At 38.2% G+C, this 19,763-nt stretch overlaps 1 protein-coding gene across 2 annotated transcripts; it reads right to left on the bottom strand.

Moving 5' to 3' along the window:
- Positions 1 to 173: 173 nt before the first annotated feature.
- Positions 174 to 10,204, bottom strand: LOC117411385 (neuronal acetylcholine receptor subunit alpha-2-like). Of its 2 annotated transcripts, none has more exons than XM_059025549.1 (7): positions 10,082 to 10,204; positions 8,377 to 8,959; positions 4,676 to 4,827; positions 4,417 to 4,461; positions 4,167 to 4,276; positions 2,625 to 3,717; positions 174 to 1,606 (listed from the first exon to the last, which is right to left on the bottom strand). In XM_059025549.1, the coding sequence occupies exons 2-7, from the start codon at positions 8,447 to 8,449 to the stop codon at positions 1,481 to 1,483; spliced, it is 1,599 nt and encodes a 532-aa protein (XP_058881532.1). In that variant the 5' UTR covers positions 8,450 to 8,959; positions 10,082 to 10,204; the 3' UTR covers positions 174 to 1,480. The 2 variants fall into 2 exon arrangements, with proteins under 2 accessions (XP_058881532.1, XP_033874704.1); XM_034018813.3 differs by having other exon boundaries at positions 8,386 to 8,959.
- Positions 10,205 to 19,763: the final 9,559 nt, after the last annotated feature.

Genomic DNA, 19,763 nt, shown 5'->3' with positions numbered 1-19,763 from the left:
TTGATATGTATTTAATTTAGGAGACACCTCACTTTCCCATGTAAGTTAATCACAGAAGACAAACTCAACCTCTTTGCAATTGTAAGGGGGTGTTTATAAAATATAAGTGGTGCTTTACCAGTGTGCCAAAGAAATATCAAATACAGTATAGAACCTCATATTTACAGCTAGAACCTCATATAACTTCTCGTGAAAATCAGTTGCTTCGCATTGCATTGCATTGCTTTGTTGTGACATAGCACGCTTCCCATGTTTAAAGTCTATACTAATAGCGGAGAACAAAAATGTATTAAAAAGTGGAGAGGATGGGTTAATGTAATTTAAAGCAACTTTTTAGTTACCCAGAAAACATAGAAGCGCCCTGTGCATGAAATAAACCAATCCGTTCCAGACCTAAAACTGTGAAGGCCAATCAGAAGATGAATGAGGGTCTAGCCAGAACACTGGAAATGTATAGCTCAAGCCAGTGACTCCAATCAGTGGTGGTCTCCTGGGACGTTAGCATAAAGACTGACACAGTGGTTCTTGACTTTTGACTGCAGTTGCAGACCGGACTGAAGATAGTCTGACTTATAACCTGCTATTATGCCCCTTTTAAAGTGCGAATAAATATTTGCTTTTACAGTCAAATGACTAAGACCTGACACCAATAAGTCTTATATACTGTAGTCACATGTCATGTGATTCAGCTCCTTAACATGCATCACATTGCTTCATAATGCAGCCAGATTATTTCTGCTTATGTTTTTGTAGCACCAAAATTAAATGCTTGGCATTCTAGAGAAGAAAGCCGCTGTGCAGATTGCCTGGCTCTTTGTAAGTCCTGCACCTCAGCTGGGTGTTTTATCTTACCCTGCAATAGTGGTACACTGATTACCTCCTGCCCTCATTCTGCACATGCTAAAGAAACCTGCTAGACGGTTGACTTACTGTAATGGAAGGTTTTTCAATGCCCTGCTAATTTACTTTCCAGGGAAATATCATATTTGCGTATCATTTCGGCTTCGGGTTGTGGCTTTATGTTTGCTACTTGGGAAAGCTGTTGCAACCTAATATGTTGTGCCTATGATAAATAATTTTCTTACAGTCTTTAAACAAGAACACTCTCTATATATTTACAAACATCATCAGTAAGCTGTACACCAGTATTATGTACCTTTTTATTGTACAGTACATTGTTGCATTTAAAAATAGTCAATTCACCATAACAGCAGTACAGTACCAATGGCAGCAATACCAGGGGATTAAACTGTCCAGAATAAGGAGGAACAGCTGTATTTATGTTCAGACAGAAGCTCACATCCTTGTCAGTGTCAGCAGTGCTGAAGCAGACCCCTTTCTTCGTGGTGAAGAATCAGCTCTCCTCCTCACTGCAGACACTTGCTCTTCCATTTTGTATCCTGTCACAATTTGTTCACCGGGGTTAATGGCCATGCCACCCTTGGTTGTGTAAAGTCTTTAAAAAACAAAATAACAAAGTCTAAATCATCCCAGCCAACCATGGAGGAAGGAAGAGTCCAATGGTCCCCAGCAAACACACGATTATAAACATCCAGAGGAATATCCGGTCGATCACCATGGCAACGTATTTCCAGTCCTCCTTCACCTGCAGAAGAAAAAAGTAGGGTGTGTGGCTGTAATCCTGTGAAACTACTATCATTTAAAAAGGTTGTTTTTTTGTTTGTTTTTTTGTAGCTGATTAATTATATGTGTATCAAAGATTGGGAAAAGATAATAGCTCAAATTATTTTGATACTGGCCAATGTGCCAATAGCTAACTTTGTTTTATACAGTATCTACAGTAGTAATGTTCATTAGAAATCTGTGTGTTTTGGTAACACTTTACTTCAAAGTTGCTGGAACCCCATGCAGTTTACAAAAATGTGTGTTTCTTGTAAACAGGTTATCAGTATCTCCAGTGTTTATGGCATTCACCTCCTGCCCACCTGTTTAGTTCACAGAGTGACTGAATCTTAAAGGAGGAAGTGGATGCCTGCAGCTAAAACTACTTTAGGTAATAAAAATAAGGTTATAAAACCAATAATGTCAGATTTCTGATTCAGCACACAGAAGGCTAAACTAATTTTATAAATGTGCCCTGTCATGTAGTTCTATTCTCTCTATATCTCTAATGTGACTTTTTGAAAGAAATCTCACACTATGCTAGGTCAAAGTACATTCTTAGTTTGCTTGCTTTATTTTCAGGGTGGCTGATGCTGCTTCACTTCCTGTGTCTTTGAGGTTAAAGAATGCTACAGGCTGCAGAGCATGTCAATTAATAGGGAAAGCAGCTGGTTGGTTAGACAGGAAAGAAGGCGCTGAAGAAATGGATATAACCACTTTCTTGGTGAAAGGATCAAGTGCAAGACAACCTGAAAGCAAGGCTGCAAACAGAGATTTAACCCTTGTTTTGTACAATATATCATCATTTATAATGAAAACTTATGTTTGCTATAACATGTTTCTCTCAAAACTGCACATTTCAGACTTACCGCATGTAGCATATAACAAGTAATAGTTATGAAATGATATCATTAGCTATCACCACTTTAAGTTAATACTAAGTTAATTAACAATTTGTCATAATCAGAAGGGATAACCCAGTGCAGACAAACCTCACTTACCGAGAAGTCGGCGTCCTCTGCACGGAGGTGGTCCGCAATATAGTGCACGCCCTCCAGAGCTCGAAGGATGCTGGGCGACAACGGGAAGCTGAAGTCCGACACCAGGTTGTCTATCTTGGCAGGGCGCTGTGTGGGGTTCACTCTGCCCCCCAGGTGGCGAGTGGTCCTGTCCAGCCGGTGGTGAAGGGGGTGGTTATGGGGAGAGAGGACACCTGCGGGCTGGCGGGCAGGGGCAGTTGGAGCTGGGGAGAAGGAGGGCAAGCCCAGCTCGGTGTCTTCAAGCTTGTAGTCCACGTCAGTCTCCAGCCAGTACTTGGAGGTGCTGAGCTTGAACTCACCTGACTGGCTGCGCTGGTGCTGCTGCAGGAAGCGGTGGTCCTTCTTGTCCGGGGCCGGGCGCTTCATGAAGAGCCAGCGGGGGATGAAGTCCAGGAAGACGGTGCAAACCCATTTGGGCATTTTGTGGGTGCTGGGTGAGCGGTGGTGGACATTGAGCACAAACACGGTGATGACGATGGAGAGGGTGACGAAGATCATGGTGAAGAGCAGGTACTCCCCGATCAGGGGGATCACCAGGGAGGTGGAGGGGATGATCTCGGTGATGAGGAGGAGGAAGACAGTGAGGGAGAGCAGCACAGAGATGCACAGGGTGATTTTCTCACCGCAGTCAGAGGGGAGGTAGAAGACCAGCACAGTCAGGCAGGAGATGAGGAGGCAGGGGATGATGAGGTTGATGGTGTAAAAGAGCGGGAGGCGGCGGATAATGAAGAAGTAGGTGATGTCCGGGTAGATCTCGTGGCAGCAGTCATACTTCTTGGTGTTGTAGGTGCCCACAGCATTGATGATGGCCCATTCTCCGCTCTCCCAGTAGTCCTTCAGGTCCACGTTCATCTCTATGCGCTCCAGGTCAATCTTGGCTTTGTCATAGGTCCATGAACCGAACTTCATCTTGCAGTTCTGCTGGTCGAAGGGGAAAAATGTCACGTCGATGCTGCACGAGCTCTTGTAGATGGCCGGTGGCACCCACTGTACCATGCCTGTGTAGAACAGGTGGGCCTTCGTCATGTGAGTCACTGCAAACTCCCCGTCTGCACTGCACAGCAACACACAACAAGAAATGCATGGTGGTTAGACATACATCCCTAAATATTACTCCCCCCTCATATATATACACACATACACATATATATATATAGCAGCCTGTTAAGCATACAGTGTGTATGATTTAATGGGTCATATTCACAAAGATTATACTCATGAGTCATTATAAGAATTTTAAAGCATAATAAAAGATTAATATTAATTAAACTGTTCAAGACTGTTGGTAAATAAACAACAACTGTATTTAATTCAATATACTACTGACATTGAGGTCCTGCGATTAACCAGTTACATCTGGGAATGCTAGATGGCACAATAACACAATTATTAATGTGTTATACAGCAATATTTCAGCAATTGTTACCGCTCAAGATTACTGTTTGACTGAATAGGATGACTACCATGATTACTACTGAGTAAGAGTAAGTAGTTTGCATTTACTTGTTATACAGTACGATGTCTGGCACCCAGATCATTTCAGAGGGGACCCGAATCGATGTGACGTTGTCATAATCTGCAGGATTCCATCGCAGCTTGTAGTCGTTCCACTCCTGAGAACAACGGTTAGAGCGTCACTAAAGAGAGCATTACACTCATTTAAAAGATCATTAAAGGAGGGCTAATCATTATAAGCACTAGCACTGGTCTTAAAACTTTTGTATGCTTTGCTGCTGCAGACCCAGTACCTTACCTGTTTGAGCCAAACATTGGTTGTCATCATCTGATTCTTTTCATTCTGTTGAAGAAACAAAAGAGTTGATCAGACTGCCAGCTGAACATACCTAATGCTGAGTGTTGATTGCTATGCCATCTGCAGCCTACCATTATATTATGATTGTCAATGTATTATAAAATTAAACTACAGCAATCAGCATTAGAAGGCAGAAAAGTAAGAGGTTTCTAGTGCTGTATAGTAAAAACTACCATGTATACAGCCTGCCTGTACTTACCACATCTATAAGCTGTGCAATGGAGAGCCCAAACTTGACAATTACTACATCAGAAATATTACGGACTGGCCTGGGCCACCTGTTATAACCGACAAAGAGATCCTTGAAGAGGTTTTCTTCAGCATGGGAGTGGGTCCTTTCCTGGCAGGAAACTGCACAGAGAGAGAAGCGAAAGGAGGCTCTAAGCTACAGCGCTCTTTAAACAAAGGGAGTAGTTTGCCCAAGGTACAGAAAAACACATTTTGAAGCAAAAAAGCCTGCAATATGAATGCATTATGAATGCAAAAATTCCAATTTAGTGCATGTGGCTATTTCACAAAGGAATTGTACTGTTGTGCCAGCTGTGATGGAAATGAGCTGAGACCCAGTACAAACAAATTTTATTTAATGCAATACCCACCAGATAGAGAAGATTTTCAGTCACTAACAACCGTAGCTGGAATCAGGCTGGCTAAAGAATATAACCAAATATAATGAAACTGTAATATCCCATTACATTGCAAATCCACTTAACCACCCAGGAGAAAGCATGATACAGTAGATGAACTGGTTTTAATTTAATGTCTCCCAGAAGGACTTACTAAATTAGGATACCCAGCAACATAGTCCTGTAGCAAACCAGACCCTAAGGGGACTATTAAGGATAAGTACAGGTACAGTCTATCTAATTATAAACAGAAACATAACAAGCATTACTGTTTTCATCCACACAAACTGACCATAGTTAAAATCATTATTCCATTCTAAAACAAATATGGTTGGGGAGGGTTAAGTCAAAGAATTACAGGGCTTTTATCTTAAATCTATACAAACCTATGAAGAAATGTTGTACAGCACATGTTTGATTCAGGGGTTGTGATAAAAAAATACATTAATTAGAACTTATAATGTTTATACACTACACAGTAAAACATTTTATAATTTATACTCGGTTGAGGATTATTGCTTGATTAGCTATACACGTCCTTGCATGCTAACACTTTTGCTATTTAAAGACTGTTTTTTTTTAAGCGTGTTAGATTAAAATAAAATGTGGTATTCATGAAACATCTCTGGGCTGTGTGCTTAGAGCAGTTTCATTAAAATCTAACTGTATTTATTTGATGTTTTGCGATCAACATGGGTTGAAACCAAATGATGGTCAATTCATTCATTCATTTATAAAAGTACTAAGCAGCTATTAGCTCAATTTCACTTGAGCAGCATTTCTTAGAAACTTGGCAAAATAAAAATGCTCCTGGCTTGTGGGTCAACAGAGATGTTATTATTACTGTCAAAGCAGAGTCGTTGGGCTGGATTTACTATTTACTCCAAACTGTCGTTAGGGACATTTTTGTAAAAAGCAACAATTATCATTTTTTAATGAATAAGAAAACTGTTCAAAAAGACCTGCATTAAATGACTGAGTTGTTTATTTTAATGTGGGTAACGTTATTGGGTGTGTTTTCCTTGACTTTCCAATTTATAGTAATAAGCCCATTATGTTTTTGTCAGTCTTTGCCGCCTTTTTTTCTTTATTGGCACAAGATAAATTATGAATGAATTGATGGAATGCATTTGTCTTTTGCTTTGCGTTTCTGAGATTTTGCTGAATTTTGATTTTGGGAGTCCAGTGATTAGGTCTGCTGGAAATGGCACAGAGCCATCATGCAGGTATGTGTTGTTAATGCACTTGGACATCTTTAGAGCAATGCATTTTTAGCAAACACTTTATGGTAGTCATCAGGAATGTAATACTTAACCAATCACTTTGGATTCTGTATCAGCGTGGGCAGTAGATCTCAATTATGTGAGGAGTAGCGGTTAGGGCTCTGGACTCTTGACCGGAGGGTCGTGGGTTCAATCCCAGGTGGGGGGACACTGCTGCTGTGCCCTTGAGCAAGGTACTTTACCTAGATTGCTCCAGTAAAAACCCAACTGTATAAATGGGGAATTGTATGTAAAAAAAAAAATAATGTGTTATCTTGTAACAATTGTAAGTCGCCCTGGTTAAGGGCGTCTGCTAAGAAATAAATAATAATAATAATAATAATAATATTAAAACCTACCATGGATCTATTTGTCAAACTATTCCCCTAGACTAGTCATTAATATCCAGCTGCTCATTTGTGGAAAGCTCTCTGAGGAATAACTAATCGGTGGGAGGATTTATGTCAGTGTAAAGTCCTGATATAACAAGATCTTGCAAGGCATTTGCTTTTAGGCAATTTTGATGACACTGAGAACATTGAAAATGCCACTGACCTAAAATACATTTGACTCCACCAGAAAGTAACAGATTTCAGCCACTGAAAGTCAAAATCTGAAAATAGATGTTACCTTCATCTCCACTGAACAGAAAATAGGGGACTGACATGTAATATATTTAGGTGGGTCTTATCCCATTTTTCACAGACCCTGTTCAAATTCTGTAATCAAATGGAACTATAGGTTCCATTTGATTACTGGGATTCTTATTAAGAAGTTTTTAATTGCTATTAAGAGTCACTGACATCTCTACATAATTTATTCAATATTCTGAAGAAAAAAAATTACACCCCGAGCAAGTATTAGAACATCTTATGGAAATGGGCAATGTAATTGATCACATAGATTACTGTGAGTGGTTTAAATACTTAAATAGGATATGTGATGACAGGCTGCTAGGTGTGATTTCAGAACTGCATTATCACTCTCGTATACAGTATGTCCACCCCAGGGGCAATCAACACCAGCAGACTGGAAACTAATCACATTATGCAGCACAATCAACAGGTTTATTCATGTTGAAATAAGAAGCCCAGTCCTACTCAGAAGTAATCAGTTGTAACTTTTAAAGAACAGTTACAATTGATTGGTTTTAGTAGACTGAGACTTGACCTTATTATCTTACATCTTCCAGGCTACAGTAGCTTTAGAACTGAAGTATTTAAAAGTGCACACATTTAAAAGTCTGTCAGAAATCCCTGAGATAATAGGCACATTGCAGTTCCTGTGGTTTAAGCTTTTGGAATTAAGCATTAAGTTCTGATAGAGGCTATTGGCGCCTAATTTACCACTGCCCCAGTTAGTTGTCCTACAAGCACCACACATGCAACCCCTAACTCCCCACCACCATCAATAGCTTAAACCACAAATAAATAAATAAATAAATAAAAATGGTGCCACACTGAATTCCAGAACTTAATGCTTAATTCCACTGCATATCAAGTTACACATAAACCTTAACAGATTATAAACACATGTTTTAAACATTGTGCATATTTTACACTGTAATTTTGGTAGCACTGAAACAACGTGTGTTTGTAATCTGTTGTATATAATTTATTTTGAACTCTTAAATTTAGTTTTACCAGTTCAACTGAATTTTTTTAATGAAAGAACATTATTACCTTATCCCCGGTTGTATATTGCACGAGCTTTTGTTCATAGTACATGGTTAAACCTATTTCTGATCTGTCAGGCTGTTAAACAGTTAAACAATAACCATGGAATAAAAGAATAAAAAAAATATAAAAAAACACAAAATGTAACGTTCGGTTTCATATCTTTCACTCATTCTAACGTTTGTATTCTTCTTTTGTCGTTTCCTAACAAGGTCAATGTGTATTTTTGTTTTTAACAAAGCGAGGTTTAACAGACCCCAGACCCAAAGAAATGTCTCTTTGAGCAATAAAGAAGAAGAGAGAAAAAGTGATATGTTATTAAACATTTCTACTTACTTGACTTACATAAAATGAAACAGCAGAAAATCGTATTCCTCTTAGAGAACAGTCTTGGTAAAACGATTTCCATTCTTAACACGGCAGAAAAAGTAAAAAAAAAAAGTTACAGTTTTTGATTATTATTTATTTTTCGTAACTTCGTTGTCTTGAACACGTTCTGTTTTTCAAGCACTAGTGTGAAGGATGAGGACGTCCCTTTCCTCAACTTAATGGAAATCCTGTTTGGCTCGTCCAATGGAGACTGGCAACATTTATTTGACCTAAAATTACTAAATTAAACACAGAAGCAGACCGTCGACTGATGTAAATAAAATAACTCAAATAAAGTTAACCACTGTGCTGGTCGCTGGACGCTGAAAGCAGGTTCAATGTTGAGAGACGTCAATTGAGAACTCGGAGCTGTCCATTGTATGGTGCTGAAACGCTACTATTCAAGGCTCCTCTGAATGTAATGGGTTAGAATGGCAGTGTTGAAACTCTTCAAGGTCTTCATTAATATGATTGGATACCCAGGGGAGCCTTAGAATTGAGTTAAACCAGGAGCAACCTCCAATGCGTATAACCATCAAAATAATCCGCCCTGGATAGGAAAAAGCAGAAAAGATACAGGTATTTACCACGCGAGCCATAACTGATTGAAGTGCATTAGTTAAACAGCATCGCTTCGGGGAGCAAATCATAAGAGAGTCTGCTCTACAAAAGTGTGCTACCTTTGACAGTCACGTTTAACATTTCACAAACAGTTCTGGTGGAGAAACGAAATAAAGGCTTTCATAACACTGCATACCCTGCGTTGCAGCAAGATCATCAGTGATTACATTATTACAAATGAATTCTTAATAGTAGTTCAAAGAGCTTTACCCTCGTTTAATCCAAATTTGGAGAGGGGTTATCTTTTGTAAATATATTTAATTAACCAGACTTGCGAGCAAAGCCAGCAAACCTTTGTCAGCAGTTAAATACGAACTTGAAATAGGAACTTTTTGCTACTACAATGTAAACAAGTGCCAGATTCTCAACGCTATTTACTCCAAAATAATAATAAAAATAATAATTAAATAATGAGAAAAAAACCTTAAACTCTCAACAAGCCCCTAATGTATGTTTGTAAAAAATGCACTTAAAAAATACCAATCTGAATAAAACCGTGCGAATGCCCCACATGTTTAAGAATTACACATATATTTTTGCTTAGATTTCAAACTCAATTTAGCATTTGTATTTTGCACGTGAACGTTTATTTTGATATCACATGTGTTTGTGTGCAGCATAGTATGTTTTATCTGTAGCTTTTGCTTTTACCATGTTGTGGACCGCTAACAAACAAAAAAGCTATTTTTCTGTAGTAAATTGGAGCTATCAAACATGTGTGTTTGTCTTAGTGACAACTTTTTGCTAAAAATGACACCCCTTTACACTGACTGAAGCTGTTATAAAACACTTTACAAATGTGCCCGAGAAGTCAAGACTTGCCCCACATTGCAAATGTCATCATCTGTCATAACACCCAGATTATGAGCAACATACATTTAAAAGATTTATTTATTTATAATCGAAAACCAGTCATTAGTTTTTAATTTTCAAACGACCGTTTAAATTCTAATAGACTCAGGGTCCCTCGAGTCAATTTGCAGATGACTGCATCAGCTATATTTCAAAAGGTCCAGTAATTCGATTTTTTTCCCTTCAAACTAGCATTTACCTTTGAACATAAAAGTACAGGATAACAGAGTACATTTCCTGATGGGATACAAGGTTCTTTGAGGTTAAAGCTTCGTAGCCTTTTTCTTCGGAACGTAAAGAGTTCGGATTCGATTCACCTGGCATCACACGCGGAGCTCCCTAACATTTAAGTGACTGTTCATTTCGCCTGACTGACTCGAGCTCGCGTTGACTCCAGTGTATCCTACCTGATTGGATGATATCAGGAGCGAAGGAGGGGCCAGTTCAAGGGATGTTCCCGTCCACAGCACAAAGGAATATCGACTAGAAACTATCTTCAGGGCACAGATGGGTTAGGGTTAGGGTTACTTAAGGTTAGGGTTGGGGTTCGATTAGGGTAAGGGTTTCTAGTGGATATTCCTTTCCGCTGCTTCCCGTCCACATAACCAGAGTCTTGGATGCGCATTTCGATGTAGCAAAAAAGCAATACCATTCTAAAGTTCAACAACTACTGCACGCCCTGTCACAGGAAACGATGTGATTTTACAGCTTTTAGTTAGCCTTTCGCAGGTGTGAACAAATACATTAACTATGCCTATCAGAATGTTGATAACTACAGGATATTTGTAGTGCATTACTTTCATACATGTAGTATCAAGAAAAAATGAAACAGAAAAACAGCTTCGTGTTTCAGGCATCACTGTCAAGTGGTATATACTTTCCTTAAAGGGAACCGCTGTTGTCATTGCCTATATGCATTTACATTGTTACAGTCTTTCTCAATCGTTGAAACACAGTTACCGATACTATTAGCACAATTCTCAAAACAGTTAACACAAACACCAAAACAGTTGCGCGATTTGCAAAACATCAGATACAATTGCAAAAATGAAGCAAACATGTCAAATGTATTCATACATCTTGCAAAACCTGATATTTACATCCGTTCTTCAAACTTTTAGGTTCGTGTCGTTTAACTCTTCGACCAAAATAAAATACAACCTTCAACTGGAAATAGGTCATGCAATTCAACGGCTTACATTATCAAACAGAAAACCAGTTTACAAAAAACGTATATTTAGTCATTATTTTATAATTTTAAAAAATAATAAACTTGTATGATCAATGTCTGGTATTACAATTATATTTTCATTCTGCATTACTAAGACGCTCGGCTCTGTCTGGCCACATACTTTCACCTACGTTCTCTTCAGCCACCATGAGCAGCTCTTCTTTCAATCCTAAAAAAATAAATACCGGTAAATGGAATATTGATATACCAATGTACACTCCATATACATATTTACTGTACACATATTTACTGTTGGTACAGAACTATATTTTCATAGGAAGTAGTATTTAATTCAGAACGATATGATTCTGAAAGTTCACTTGCCAAGAGACAACTGTGGACACGTGGACTGTAATACAGTACATACTTTTAAATCCAGTAGCGCCTACTTATTGTAGCAGTATGTAAAATTCCCCATTAACGACCCAACAGCAAAATTAAATCAAAATGTTACCCATGCTCAGAACTGCGTAAAACGTAAAGGCAAAGCAATTTAGCAGAAGATATATCTATCTGTATATATATATAAAAAAAAACAGCTTCCAGAATGGGCTGTGAACGATAAACACACACACACTATACATATATATATTATATATATATATATATATATATATATATATATATATATATATATATATATATATATATAGGGAATTGATTTTATTCTTAATACAAGGACAGTAAAACAAGACTGACATGTATCTGAGTGTCGTATATCCAAGTGCTGACTGTAATAGATTACATGAAATACTGCTATTCTTATTTTGAAATGTACAAATATAAATGAATCTGTTGATAGCTGCACTTCTTCCCTCATTGTCATGCCACGGTTGATGACATGGTCCACAGTTGTTGCCTGGATTTAATTAACTTTTTTTTTTTACAATTGTTTTGATACAGAATGCAAAAGCAATTTATAGCACCAACACAAATAGTTCAAATTTTTCATTTTAATCATTTGAGCATAAGAACATAAATAATATTATTGAACATAAAATAATGCCAATATAAAATGAACATAGCATGCATTTTTTGTTTAAATCAAATAAAATGTGATCTAAAGCACGGTGAACAAAATAATAACTTACAGTATTGTAAATATACACAATAAGACCAAATATGCATTTGGTATAATATTCCACCCCATTTCATCTGTTATCTACCCTCTCTTCAGCATGAGGCCACTGATTTTCATCCACATCACATCTTATGTGCTCATTAGCCAGGCACCATAGATAATATCTCTTGGAGTGCCTTATCCACCCCTGGCACTACTGCGCTGTGATGTCACCACACGCCTCATCCATGGTCTGGATGAGGATGGCTTGCTCGTAAGGACAGCCGTCGTACACTTTCCACCTCCAGGCTGAAAACAATTCCTCTATAGGGTTGAGAAATGGGAAATATGGTGGCAGGAACATCATGCTGAAGTCTGGAAGTGCTGCAAACCTCGCTCGCACTATCAATGCATGATGGAAAATGACATTGTCCCAGACAACGTCGACGTTTGGCCAGATTGAAACCCGCTTTGTCAACATAGAGGAACTCATGGTGGTTGATTCCTGCATCCATCTCTGAAAAACAAGATTCATTCATGTGATTTACTGTCATTTCACAATTCACAGAACAATGCTGACAGCCCTCCTACTGTACTGTAGAACATAGGCCACATATCAAAAGAATATGCACAAAGACACACAGTTCTCAGCCACAAAGCATCTCACTGTTCGTATCACTGTAGAACTAGCAAAATTACTGTACATTTACCTGAACATATTCATGTCGCAATGCTTTCATTCTCTCCTCATTTCTTTGAAAAGGCACCATATAAATAGGTTTCATAGTTATTTGGTGCCTTTTCAATATGCATCCAATAGTGGTTGTACTTATGGCATCAACCCCTTCAAACATTTCAACATCTGCAATGATGTTTTGCTGGATGTCCTTTAGGCGAATGTCATTTTTTGCTTGCACCATGTCTACTACGGCCATCTCATGCTCTGCAGTAAGAATACGGCCAAGTCTGCCACTGGTTTCTTTCCTTTGAGTTCTGAAATACAGCAATTTCAATCAAACACTGCAGTAATGTAAACATTGTTTCTGTAATACTGTACATACAATTCCAATATTGTACCATTAACGATTCTCAGTCCGAAATGTTCTGAATTGAACTGACAGTAGACCCCTTCAAATTTGATTGGACAACACGACCAGCTTCTTGCATTGTCAAACCTCTGTTTATGACGTGGTCAATAACTGTTGCTCTAATTTTATTTGAGACTACCACACGTTGTTGTTGACTACGACCACATCCATGTCAACATCCACGTCCATCAACTTCATCCAATTGCTCCATTTTGTGACAAACTGCTGCTGTTTTCTCAGAGTTTATATGCAGTGATGTAATGATTATCAATTAAGCTTCCTTGCATTCTCACATGGATGAGGTCATTTGAAACAATGAGCACCAATTGTTGCCAGATGCTCAAGTAAGTATTTTGACAGATAATCAATTAGCATTTGAAATAGGTTGTTAGGAAAGACAATAGTACTTAAAGACCTGAGTAGGTGATTAAGAGTTTTGCATGTTGTATGTAAACATGATAAAATGTGTCTTGAGGTCAGAATTTTACAACTCTGTTTGGCTTTTAGTGTTAGGAGTTTTGCACTTTGGAACTGTGTTTCGAAAAATGTGTCAAAGCAATTGTAAAAAAACTGTATTGGCAACAATCCACTGTGGTCTCACCTTGGGCTGGCTGTGTCAAATACCACGACCATGACCACGAGCACCCCGCTGTTCACAGCCACATCCACATCCACTTGCCAATCTCCTGCCTAGTCCATGTTTCAGCACAATTTGTAACATTAACCGTTTATTCATGAGTGACATAGAGAGTGATTAATTGTGAAATTTGCATTTCCATGTGTGGAATGTTTATTTAAAGTAATGAGCATTAATTGTGAGGAACAGCACACAAATACATGTGTTTTGAAAACAAGACACTTATGAAAAGTTGTATTAAGGTGATGGAATTGCATTAAGTGAATCATACAGCTGGCTTCAAATTTTGCAATTTGTATGTTAACCAGAGAAATGTGTCAGTAGTTTTGCAAATTAGTTAGTTTCGGTGTTTGTGTTCACTGTTTTGAAAATTGTGCCAATAGTTTCAGGAATGCTTTAGCAATTGAGAAAAACTGCAATACATAATATGTACAAATAATATTAAGTGTGAAAAATATTCTATCCTAATAAATAAACAAATAAAGAACAGCTACGGTACTAAATAAACGTATTTGGAACCGAACTACTGAATATAAAAACAAATTCAAACAAATCAATACCAACATTTATACTCAACAGAAAATCGTATGTTTTGGGTGGATTGACATTTCTTCATCAAGACGCTAGAGGGCGATAGGTACCATATTCAATAAAATACGGAATGGGCAGACACCTACTGCGTAGGCGGATGGTAACACAACTGAAGTACTTCATGTCTGAAGCTGGCAGACACTCGTGAATGTATTAGCGGTGGTGCGTTCTGTTATCTGTGATACTGGATGGTAATGTTTATAATGGGGAAACTACAAACTGTGTACATTTTACTCTGACAAGCTTTTTAAGGCAATATTAAATGTGCATGGTTAGTTATGTCTGAGGATTTTTGTCACCATATTTAGGAAACTTGCTGCAATTCAAAGTGTAAATAAAAGGAAACCAAAAACAGCTGCAATGTTACTAAGAAACACATTTTCTATAGGACCCTGGGTAAAAGAACTTGATCCGCTCAAACCCATGCTTGTTTGATTCTAGTTTCGTCAAATTACCGTCGTCGTCCCCCCCCTAAAATTAACAAGAAAAAAAAAATAGTTAACGGTTGAAAATTTCAGCCAAAAGGATACAAAATTTGTGCTGGTGCAAAACACTCTAATTATTTTAGTGCCAAAATAAATCAGTTAATTAATGTTGTGGTTCCAAATATATATACACGCGCACACACACACACACACACACACACATATAACCGTAAAAACATTTATTAATTTATCCCCCCCAAGCGCCAGCAGAGATAATTATTTAAAAACATTTAGTAATGTAGTTAACTAACATTCTGGATAAGTGGCTAATCCACGATTAATCCTACTGGTAATTACAAATTAGCCTTTTTCACCGATAGGATCGATAATGAGAGGTTAGTGGCACAGCTGAAAAGTAACAAGATCATACAGATATCGTTTTAAAAGGTAGAATATAACCCACACTGCCTCCAGCTACTTGCTGTATTATGTACATAAAGGTGATTAACAAAAGATGCACCAGTTATAACAAAACTATGTAAGGAACAATACAATTCCTTTTGTATCTTAAAAATCACACCGGAAAAAATAAATTAATAAAAAAATAAGTTACAATCTGAACAAAATCTTGCAAACGATGAGCAGCTAGGCACATTCGGATTTCAATAGCACTGCTGGCTTTAGAAGAAAAAGCAGCAGACACTTCAGTTTAAGACATCGTAAAATAGTCTGTCCTTAAAATTGTGATGCCAATTAGAAATATCTACCAAGCATTCGAAAATTGCTTCTATATTTAATCATTAGGTCAAATTCATTAATTTCTGCATGACTTAATCAAGAACACAAAATGCTTGGTGTTTTTTTAGACATCAATAATGTGTGGGAGATGACATCATCACAATAGTACTGGGACATAAAGGAGACGGGTGCAATTAACGATTTATTAATGCTTTTACTGTATAACATAGAACAAAGCAAACAAAAAAAAGAGAAACTTAACTGAAAAGAATGTTGCCCAATTAAAGATCTAAATGTGAAAAAAGCATCCTTGCAAATGTGCAGTTGTGAAAGAACCACATGGTATAGAAACTATAGTATGTATATTCTGGGTCTTAGCATATTACTGGAAGCAGCTGTGTTCAATCACAGGTCAACAGGAACTGCAATAGCTCTATGGGGGTTTATTCTTCCCAGTTTATTTAACCAGGATTATGTGAAATTCGTTATTTCAGTTCACAGCATTGTTTTTGTATTAGTCAATACAGCATTTGCTGGTGATTTCTCATTGAGGGTGAAGTTAGTTTGGGCACTGTGACCAAACTAATCTAGATTTTGAGGGTAAAAGAGGACATAGCTTCGCCGTGCTTTCAGTCAAGTCATATATATCACTTGGTCCAGTGGTTAATGAAAAGGGCTTGTAACCAGGAGGTCCCCGGTTCAAATCTCATCTCAGCCACTGACTCATTGTGTGACCCTGAGCAAGTCACTTAACCTCCTTGTGCTCCGTCTTTCGGGTGAGATGTAATTGTAAGTGACTCTGCAGCTGATACATAGTTCACACACCCTTGTCTCTGTAAGTCGCCTTGGATAAAGGCGTCTGCTAAATAAACAAATAATAATAATATACCGCCCCCTCGCATACCGCCTGCTATTCTCTCTGAACAAATCACCAATATAAAAACGGTGCTATTTGTACCCGTTATATCGCCACCCCGCTGTACCCCATCTGCCAACTTCCCAAGCCAAGCAAACGTAAATATAAGCATTGTAGTTCCCTCATTGTAGCACCAGTGAAATAATCATCCATCCATCCATTACACTATTTAACACAATTTTTGTTCCTGGGTAGTAAGTGTTATTTCCTAATTGCTTATGCCTCAAAAGTATAGAAAATGACTATTATTCCCCACAAACTTTGCTTTTGTGACCAGGACAGTGATATTTTGAAATTTACCTATTTCCAATGAGAAAACGGGCGAATTTGTGTCTTTTCGTTCACATAAAGTCAGAAAAAAACAACATATGAATCCAAATTAACATGTATTTATACTAAAGTAATACAAAAATGACTACAAAAGATTTAGAAATGAGTAGTTTTTTGAGATTTACGATTATACTGTAAATCACTTTCACGAATCAGCCCCCAAATGTAGTCTCCCATCATGTTCTCGTTATACTGTCCTTGGTAGCGGCGTTCAAAGTCCAGTATATCCTGGTGGAAGCGCTCGCCTTGCTCCTCCGAGTACGCTCCCATGTTCTCCTTGAATTTATCAAGATGAGCATCAAGGATATGGACTTTGAGGGACATCCTACAGCCCATTGTGCCGTTGTTCTTCACCAGAGTCTCAACCAGCTCCACATAGTTTTCGGCCTTGTGATTGCCCAGGAAGCCCCGAACCACTGCGACAAAGCTGTTCCAAGCCGCTTTCTCCTTACTAGTGAGCTTCTTGGGGAATTCATTGCACTCCAGGATCTTCTTTATCTGTGGTCCGACGAAGACACCGGCTTTGACCTTTGCCTCAGACAGCTTAGAGAAGAAGTCTTGAAGGTACTTGAAGGCTGCCGACTCCTTATCTAGAGCTCTGACAAATTGTTTCATAAGGCCCAATTTGATGTGCAGTGGTGGCATCAGCACCTTCCGGGGGTCCACCAGTGGCTCCCACTTGACGTTGTTCCTCCCCACAGAGAACTCGGTCCGCTGTGGCCAGTCCCGCCTGTAGTAGTGCGCCTTGGTGTCCCTGCTGTCCCAAAGGCAAAGATAGGAGGGAAACTTGGTAAAACCGCCTTGGAGACCCATCAGGAATGCCACCATTTTGAAGTCTCCTATGACCTTGATGCCATCTCAGAAAAATGCAGATATGTATCCACTTAGGCAGCTGGAACTAAACTGAACTGGTGGGCTTAAGGCCCCTGTATTTATACTACTATTTATATTACTGGAAAGTTCTAGAAAGTTCTAGAAGTTACTCCAAGTTTACTCGCTGAATCTATCTGGAATGTTCTGGAAAATAGGTAAATTTCAAAATATCACTGTCCTGGTCACAAAAGCAAAGTTTGTGGGGAATAATAGCCATTTTCTATACTTTTGAGGCATAAGCAATTAGGAAATAACACTTACTACCCAGGAACCAAAAAAAATTAAAAAATTGTTACACGGTGTTATCATTAACCGCTTACTCCTTTACAGGGTCGCGGTGAGCCGGAGCCTAACCCGGCATACACAGGGCACAAGGCGAGACTACACCCTGGATGGGACGCCAGTCCATCGCAGGGCACCACACACACACTCACACATTCACACAGAGGGCAATTTAGAGTTGAAATAATCATGACCAATTAGTTATGCAGTTAACCTTTGATTCTCTCTACTAATTCGGTGTAACTGAACGTTCATAATAATGTCATCAACAATCCCGCCCCCAAAGCAAAACAGAAACATGGCGAGTCGACCCTACATTTAACACCACAGCAAACTGGGGGGCGGGGGCGGGAACAAAACAAAACAAAACATGCAGTGTATAAAAAAGTACCAGGTGCGTTAATTAGAAGCAATGATATAAACCCAGCAGATGAAAGGTAAGCTACCGATAGTTAAAACAGCATCAATCTATTCTAAATGACAACAGCATTCAACTATTGTATAATCAATTAAACAATGCATTATCAACATCTTTAAAGTGCTGTGTGCAAGCGTGTGTAAGCAGTCCCAATACTAGTTAAATATACAAAAAGTAGGGAATTTATGACTAAAATACACATTTGTTACATCAACATGCTGTAAAGTGTTTCAGTCAGTGCTGCATTTCTGTTCTTTCCCGAGTTTCCCTTTTTAAAAATGAATTAATACACCGTGCTGCCATCGAGACAGAACAGCAACTACAGTGACAGCCAAATAGTGTACAGCAATAAAAGCTACAAATAAACCTATCTGAAATACAGACTTGAATGAAAACTAGCTCTCAAATATTTTATGCTGGTTCCTTTTCTAATAATTTTACTCTCACAATCACTACAACACTTGCTGTCTTTACAAGTTTAATAACTTTAATTCTATTCTGACCAAATAGCTCGATTTTTGTTTCATCACTCCACAAAACCTTTGACCAGAACTCATATCCATCATTCAAATGCTGTTTTGCAAATTTTAAGCAGTCCTTGAGACGTTTTCCTAAGAGTGGCTGTTTTCATGGCCTGCGACCATTGAGACCTTTACCATGCAATACTCGCCCTATGGTTGAAATGGAAACCCCAGTTCCACTTGCAGCCAATTCACTTTGAATATCTTTGGCAGTCAATCTCAGATTGTTATTAACCTTTCTCACAATTCTTCTACTTATTCTTGATGATGAACCTTTTTTCTTCCAGACCGAGGGAGTGTTGTGACAGTACCATGAGTCTGAGTACTTCTTGATAATAGGGGTATGCAAACTTTTGACTACAACTGTATATATATAGTAAATATGGACTGGAGAGGAAGGCTATAGTATAAAATTATTTACCTGAGGGAAGGTAACAATAGTCTTCCTGAGGGGCATTTAATTTTTCACTATGGCTGAGTGTGCAGTACATATTTAATATATGAATCAGTCAAGAAAATAAGTGAGGCAAGGTTGGATAGTAAACACAACTTTATATATTTTGTTTAAATATAGCTTATACAGCACAAGTAAATAAATAAATAATAGAAATAAATAACAGAACATGTTTTTGAAGTTTATACCATATAGTTAGCAAAGTTTTTCTCTGTTTCCATCTAGTTTGCTGACTGTGGCATAATCCAGTTATAATCCAGTCACCAGTTATGCCACATATCCCATCCATCATATTTGTTTTCATCGAGTTGAATTTG

Source organism: Acipenser ruthenus, chromosome 6, assembly GCF_902713425.1.
Source record: "Acipenser ruthenus chromosome 6, fAciRut3.2 maternal haplotype, whole genome shotgun sequence".
Lineage (NCBI taxonomy): Eukaryota > Metazoa > Chordata > Actinopteri > Acipenseriformes > Acipenseridae > Acipenser > Acipenser ruthenus.
The sequence above is the reverse complement of the archived record's forward strand: the minus strand, read 5'-3'. Positions and strand labels throughout refer to the sequence as shown.